The sequence below is a fragment of the Manihot esculenta genome, chromosome 14, assembly GCF_001659605.2.
Source record: "Manihot esculenta cultivar AM560-2 chromosome 14, M.esculenta_v8, whole genome shotgun sequence".
In the NCBI taxonomy this organism is placed as follows: domain Eukaryota; kingdom Viridiplantae; phylum Streptophyta; class Magnoliopsida; order Malpighiales; family Euphorbiaceae; genus Manihot; species Manihot esculenta.
This window is the reverse complement of record NC_035174.2, coordinates 18,436,799-18,444,183: the sequence shown is the minus strand read 5'-3', so window position 1 is coordinate 18,444,183 and position 7,385 is coordinate 18,436,799. Positions and strand designations below refer to the sequence as shown.

Genomic DNA, 7,385 nt, shown 5'->3' with positions numbered 1-7,385 from the left:
AATTATTTGATATCATTTAAAAATAGTTGAAGTTATAAATATTTTTTAAAAATTTTAAAATTACTTGAAATATTTTAGTGAATAAAAATTAAAGAATAAAAAGTGTTAAAAATTAGTTAAATGATATATTATAAATAAAAGATAATAAAAAATTAAATTTTTTTATATAAAAATTAAAAAATTAAAAAGTTTAAATTATAATAAATAGAAATAGACGGATCACACAAATATTTAAGTATATACATTTAAAAATATAATGTTATACCGATGGATCCATTAATTATATTAAAATTTAAAATTTAAAATATAATTTATTCTTTTAAAAAAATAATAAAATATTTCTATATTTTTAATAAAAAAATGAGTAAAAGTATTTTTAATTTAAATGAATTGATTATAAAAAAATTTAAATATTTAATTTTAAAAATATAAAAATTAATTTATTAATTATATTAAGATTTAAGAATTAAAATATAATTTATCTTCCATTTTATTTTAAACGAAGTAACAGTACAAACTACAGTACAGATATACCTCAACTCCAATAGATTTCTCCCGCTTCTAAAAAACAAACTCTGAAAAAGAAACACATTAATTCTCTCTCTCACTCTCTCTCTCTCTCTCTCTCTCTCTCAGTGAATCTGCTCTTTAAAGTTTAAACACATCTAATCCATAGCAAATCTTTCTCTTTCATCAGTCTCTTCACAATGCCACCAACTGATGCAGACTTGGATCTCAGGGTACGATCTCTCATTTTCTCTCCATTTCTCTTTCGTAGCTTTCCTTCTCCAAACTCTGGATTCTGACTCTTTCGTTTCTTGTTATCTCTCCCTCTTGCTTCAATCTCTGCAGACATCTACTGCCTCTTCCTTCTTAATCGGGTCAGTTTCTATGTACATTTGTTATATGTGTGCATTGATCTCTGAGGTCTTGTTGAATTTTGATTTGAAATGTGTACATTGTTTGAATATGTGTTTGATTGAATTAGGGTTTTTTTTTTAATTTTGTGTCGCAGTGATTACGCATTTGCTGATGCCAGTAATCTGGAGCATTGTGCTAAGTATTTGAACCAGACTCTTGTTACCTTTGGATTTCCTGCTTCTCTCGACCTCTTTGCCAATGATCCGGTGCGTTTTTCTTTTCTTTTGTTGCCCGGGGGTTGGGCAGGTATTATCTTTGTTACTTTTTGTTACTTATTTTTCTGTTTTTCAAATTTTGAAAAACTTTATCGGATTGGTTAGGTTTCAATTGCACGAACCTGCAATTGCATATACTCTTTACTTCAACAGAGACAGCGGGACATTGAATTCAGAGAGTCTGCTAATGAGCAGAGACAGAGGTAACTGTTTCACTAACTGATTATGATTATTATTATTAAATTGGGAAAGGGGAAAGGGGAAAGATCTGAGATTTCTTATGCTTTGTTTGGCTTGAGGGAATTGGGGAGAAGAGAAAAGATGAGAAAATAAATTTAATTTCTTTAAATTCTCTTGTTTGGACAACCATTAGAAGAGAGAAAAGGGGAGAAAAGAAGAGAATTGTATTTCTCAATCTCTTAAAATGAACCTAAAACGTTTCCCTCGATTGGCTTAGGGAATGGAGAGAAGTTAAAATTATTTGCGTGAAAACTCTTTGATGCCCTTTAGTTTAAAAGTTCTCTTTTTAAAATTTTAAGCATTGCTGTTAGAATCTTACGACTCTCAACTCGAATCTATTGGGTGACTCTAGTCTCTATTCAATTGTACATCGGGTATATGAACTGCGACTAAATAAAAGAAAAGTTGATAGTGAATAAGGTGAATCAATATGAATTGACCGAATTTTCACCTGATTTAATTAATTGTTTATAAAGAGTTTGTTAGACCTTGTATTTTTTAAATTTAAGATTTTATTCATTGTTGCTATAAAAAAGTGTATATAAAACTTTTCCTTTAACTATTTTTTCTTTCACCAACCATTCTCTTCCTCCCTCTCCCCTTTTTTTTTTCCGTTTTAGTTAATTGACTTAGCTAATTATAATTGTCAAGTTATGACAATTTATATTAATAATATTCTAATTTGCCATCTTTTTTACTATATTCATTTGATCAAATATAAATGAGAGGTTCAGTATATGTATAATGATAATTATTGTCTATAATTCTAAAGTTTATAATTTATAACATAAAACTATATAACATAATATATACATATTATTCTATTATGAAGAATGTTTCTAATTAGATAAATGATAATTTTAAGTTTATCAAAATTTGTCATTATGATATGTTTTTACTTATTTTTAGAACATATATTATTTTTAATTGATTTTTGGATGTTTTAGGAAATCTTACATTTCAATTTTTGATTTTGGATTCATGAAATGGAGATTTTGATTGTCGATTCGAATATCGATTTGACAATTATGATGTTAGAAAATAATAGTCCTTTCTCATCTTTTTTTTTTTAAGAGAGAAATTATATTTCTCTTCTCTTTTAAAAATCCATCCAAACAATGCAAAGGAAATCAAATTTCTATTTGCTTCTTTCTTTTCATTTCTCCTCAATTTCTTTTGATTTCTCTATAAATTAAGGATCCAAACAAAGGGTTAGGAGTTACACCATGTTGGTGAAATTACAATTAAAAAAATAATTTAAATATAAGACACAAATTAACCAGATTGGTCCTATTGAGGCACAAATATTTCCCTCATTCAAGTCCTCTATTATAGCCAAGGCCATAGACTGATAGAGTAGACCTTGTTCATTGACTTTTCCTCCAGGATATAAGAGCTTGATAATTTTGTCATGTGATTCAAACCAACTTTGCACTGGTAGTTGAATCCAAAGAACTATCCAAGCAACACCTTTTTTTTGACTTTAAACTCTATCCAAACTTTAATTTCTTAGTTGATTAGTGTTTTACAAGTATGGTTGGAAGTTCATCCATATATATAGATAATTCTAGTACAACATAAGTAGATTTGACAAATAAACTTAAATTACTTTAGTAAGTGATTTTGAGTCTTTTGACTTAATTAATAACTCAAGTTGTTTTAATACATTTAAAATGTTACAAGACATTATTTTTAATTTACAATTGTAAAATTTAATATTTTGTGCTGATTTAATATCCTATTAATCTGCTTGTCATCTGGCCTGATATTTGCTTACCCAACCAGTTTTGATCAAAATTCAGCTTGGCCAAATTTATAATTGATTTTGGTTGGTTCTTTTTTCAGTGATGTTTTATGGCCAAGTGCTGTGATATGATTCTTCAATAAAAACAATGTTGAAAAGTTTGTGTTGGCTCTTGTGTTTTGGGTTACATTCAGTGACTGATTAGTTTCGGACTGCTATCTGGAATAATATGTATTATTTCTGTCTTCCAGATTACTATCAGATATATCAAGATTGGAGGCAAAAGTTGAGAGGCTTGAGTCGCAATTACAAGCCAAAGATAGGGAAATAGCGACTATCACCAGAACGGTTTGAGACTTGTTATTTTAGGAAGTGAAATTGTTTTAGCTATAAACTTGATCAGTTATGTTGATACTTGTGGAACTATTATATGAGTAGGAAGCCAAAGCTACAGCAGCTTTTAAGGCACAAATTGAAAAGCTGCAACAGGAACGGGATGAATTTCAAAGGATGGTCATTGGCAATCAGGTTAGGGCATTTGTTACTTGTAAAAACTTGGTGCATTTTTGTGGCCATTGGGAAGAATGTAGATGTCCTAAAAGGTGCTCTTTGATGCATTGATGTTGCTAAAGCAAGTGAGGACTCAACAAGTGCATGAAATGAAGAAAAAGGAAAAGGAGTATGTAAAGCTGCAGGTAGATTATGTTTACATGTCCTTGGTCATGTGTGGAGAATCAATTAGCTAGTTGTGTTCTAGCCATGGATTTTTCATGAGGGAAATTACATGAGTGGATGAGTTGTGATAATAGTTGTTTATTTTTATTTTTATTTTTATTTTACTTTATTCAGGAGAAGCTAAATCAAGTATTAATGGAGAAAAAGAAGGAATCAAGATCAGGCATGGAGATAATGAATTTGCTTCAGGTAGTATTTGAATTAGTACACAGGAATATCATTATCATTTTCTCAATCTTCGTGTTGTGCTTTAAAGTAATTATCATGCCATGGCTTTTTATGATATTTACAGAAAGAAGGCAGACAGCGAGGAACATGGAATGGGAAGAAGGCTGATAATGATTTCTATAAGAAAATAGTATGTATGCTGATTGAGTTGTGAATTTCATAGCTTCTGTTGAGTCATGATTGCAATATGCTTTTGGCAGGTGGATGCTTATGAGGCTAAGAATCAAGAATTGATGGCAGAGAATGCTGATTTAAGGGCATTATTGCGGTCAATGCAGGTCTACGATTCCATTCAAGTTCTTTTATGATACTCACCCTTTTATGTGGTCATCAGTTGGTTTGTAATTTTTCCTAGTGATGAACGTATGATTGTGTGGTTATAAGAATGCCTATGTAGTCATGTCCTTGGTGTTCATTTTATAGATTAGTGTATCCTAAGCTTTGGCACAGTATTTAAGGTTGCTTCATGTGATTAGGCATCTTAGGAAGACATCCTAATGTAAAAGATTGTAATCTAGCCCTCCTCAAACCAAAGGTGGACTTCTTTTAGTGTTTCTTTACAAAATGGAGTTAGTGAATGCATTTGCATACTTGGTGCATTGTAGTTTACTTTTTCATATTAAATTAGCATTGGATGTTGGTTGTTTAGTAGATTATATAAACTTATGTATTTTAATCTTACTCAACTCAACTAAGCCTTAATCCCAGAGCAGTTGGGTTTTGGTTATATGGATATGGTTCTACAATTCCAACCAATTTAGGACTACAACTTCAGAAAGATCTGAGGTTGCCAAGTTCTTTCTTGCTGCTTGCCTATATATCATCTTAGGCTTGTTCTTCCCTTTCTTACATCTAACCATTACAATTTACTCAACCCTTCATACTGGAGCATTCTTCCATCTGTGATGGCCATGTTCAAAGTCCAAACTATCTCAAATTCTCAATCTCCCTTTTCTGGACTTTCCACAACAGATGCCATTTCCATTTTATTGCAGATGTGTTTATCACTTACTATATCTATTTTTGTATTCAAGAAAAGAAAAATGAAAAGAAATAAAGGGAAAAGCACTGTTTTCACATATCTATGCTTGACGCATCCTGGAGATCCATGTTCTTGTAAATGCTGCACTTTTACAGTTCTACCTATGGTGAAGTATATGACGTCTCAAAAAGTTTGTCCTTCCATTGGGCATAATGCTTTCTCACTGGATTTGATCTTTTCCTATTGTCTCTCCCTCATATTTGAATGGCTTTGGCTTGTTTAATCATTGACACATTTATATAACTAATGGCCTTTATGAAAAATGAGATTTACTTATATTATAATCTCAGTTTGCAAGCCTGGCTTACAGGTTGACATGCGCGATTTCATAAATGCTCCAAATGGTTCAACAAAGCAATCTTTGGCTGTCAATGAAAAACTTGAAGCTGACCCCTCACAGTCTCCCTTGGGTGGAAGGACGGTATGACAACTAGATGATGCTTTTTATTTATTGTCAATGGGTCAAGAACGGTATGACAATTAGATGTGCTTTTGTTTATTGTCAATGTGTCAAATGCTTCATGTAATACTTCATTTACAGGACGTTTTTGACCTGCCTTTACACATGGCTAGAGATCAAATTGAGGAAAGTCTCCGAACTAAGATATCTTCCATAAAGGTACTTTTTTTTCCCATTGCATCCTTGTAATGAAAGGATCCTGCTGACAATAATTTATTGATGTTTTATTCTTTTAAATTTGAAGGAGCGTATGGTTCAATTGCAAGATGCACAGAAAGGAGCAGAAGTCACATCAGAAGCAACTGAGAGAGAACTTGAACTTGAAGCTCAACTTGTTGAGGCAAGAAGCATAATCCAGGAGCAGGTGCTCTTAAATTTCCTTTGTGCAAATTGGACTTTGATTAAAAGCATTCTGGTTTGCTGCCTAGATAGATGAATTATTCATTTTGAGTTTGAGTATCAAGCATTATGATGATTTGCTATGCGCTATATCTTTTCAGTTATGCTCCATAGGTACAGCAGCACATCCATTTGTGCTTGTAATTTTTTTTCCTTTCCTTTTTCTTGTTTATTTCTGTTGAAAAACATTTCTGTTCAGTTTGACTTTTTGTGCTAAAGTAATTTTACTACCCTCAACGGAATAGCTAAAAGAATCATTACCCATGCATTTCATTGCTGTTACTATTATATTTATTCATTTCTTGGCTTGACGATTATTATATATCTATATATATTTTTTTTCAGGCATCCATAATGTCTAAACATCTTGCCAAGTCTGAGAGGCCAAGGTATTCTCGCATTCATTCTTTTTGATAGTAGAATATGTATTTAGATGACTGTAAACATTTATGCAGGAGACTGAATGAGCATTATAAATCTTGACAGGGAATCTATCATTTCATCACCAGCTGAGGTATAAAACGCTTACCTGATGTAGCCTCAATAATACTTTTACTGGCTGGATGTTGATGCTTCAAGTTGCCTTTTCCAGTGCTCACAGTAAAATTTTATGTTCTTACTGTTGCTGGTCTTGCTAAATTGTTCTTTTGTTCTCAGGGAGTTTGATATCACCATCTTGTTGAAATATATATATTTGGTTATGGAGATATATGGAGTTGGCTGTATAGATGCATCGCGGCAAGCAAGAACAAGAACATTTGTAAGCATGATTGCATATGCTTCTTTTGTAGTTGTAAGACCTTGAAAATTTAGTTATTAGATATATTGTTAATGAAATTAGTATCTAAACTTGCACTTAGTTGGGGTATGTATGCTGACAGTAGCTCTAGTCAAATTTCTTTCATCTATATTATGTATACCATTCGTCTTCTTTGCTCTCAGAAATATGTTGCATATTTATTATTATTAGGGATAATTTACTAGCATATCCATATGTTTTTTACCTAACTAATAAAATTTTCTCTAATTTACAAATTATATTAAAATTTTCATATAATTTAATTCCGTTACTCAAAAGAGTATTTGTCCAAAATTATTCTTTATAGCCGTTAGTCCATGAAGAAATCTCTAAATCACCCCCCTATTACAATCTCCACCACCTCTTCTACAACTTCAACAGCATCACTATAGCTGTGCTTTAGGGGACATTCAGGGTAGTATCCACGCTGTAATGGGTTTTTTCATGCTACCAACAATAGGTGAGCAGACACATGATTTAGTCTCTCTGGATGATAAGCACAGCTGAAGAAAGACAAACCACAATCGTGAGTTAATCAAGCTAACTACATAATAATAAAAACTAACATTTTGGTTCTAAATGGGAATGAAGTAATAAATTCT

The 7,385-nt window shown here is 31.5% G+C and overlaps 1 protein-coding gene across 2 annotated transcripts; it reads left to right on the top strand.

Moving 5' to 3' along the window:
• Positions 1 to 555: 555 nt before the first annotated feature.
• LOC110630828 (afadin- and alpha-actinin-binding protein) lies at positions 556 to 6,925 on the top strand. Of its 2 annotated transcripts, none has more exons than XM_021778427.1 (16): positions 556 to 740; positions 853 to 881; positions 1,016 to 1,127; positions 1,242 to 1,339; positions 3,372 to 3,468; positions 3,559 to 3,648; positions 3,753 to 3,815; positions 3,970 to 4,044; positions 4,148 to 4,213; positions 4,284 to 4,361; positions 5,436 to 5,546; positions 5,667 to 5,744; positions 5,830 to 5,949; positions 6,330 to 6,373; positions 6,471 to 6,498; positions 6,642 to 6,925. In XM_021778427.1, exons 1-16 carry the CDS (start codon positions 708 to 710, stop codon positions 6,648 to 6,650), a joined length of 1,131 nt encoding a protein of 376 aa, XP_021634119.1. In that variant the 5' UTR covers positions 556 to 707; the 3' UTR covers positions 6,651 to 6,925. The 2 variants fall into 2 exon arrangements, with proteins under 2 accessions (XP_021634119.1, XP_021634120.1); XM_021778428.2 differs by having other exon boundaries at positions 647 to 740; positions 6,440 to 6,498.
• Positions 6,926 to 7,385: the final 460 nt, after the last annotated feature.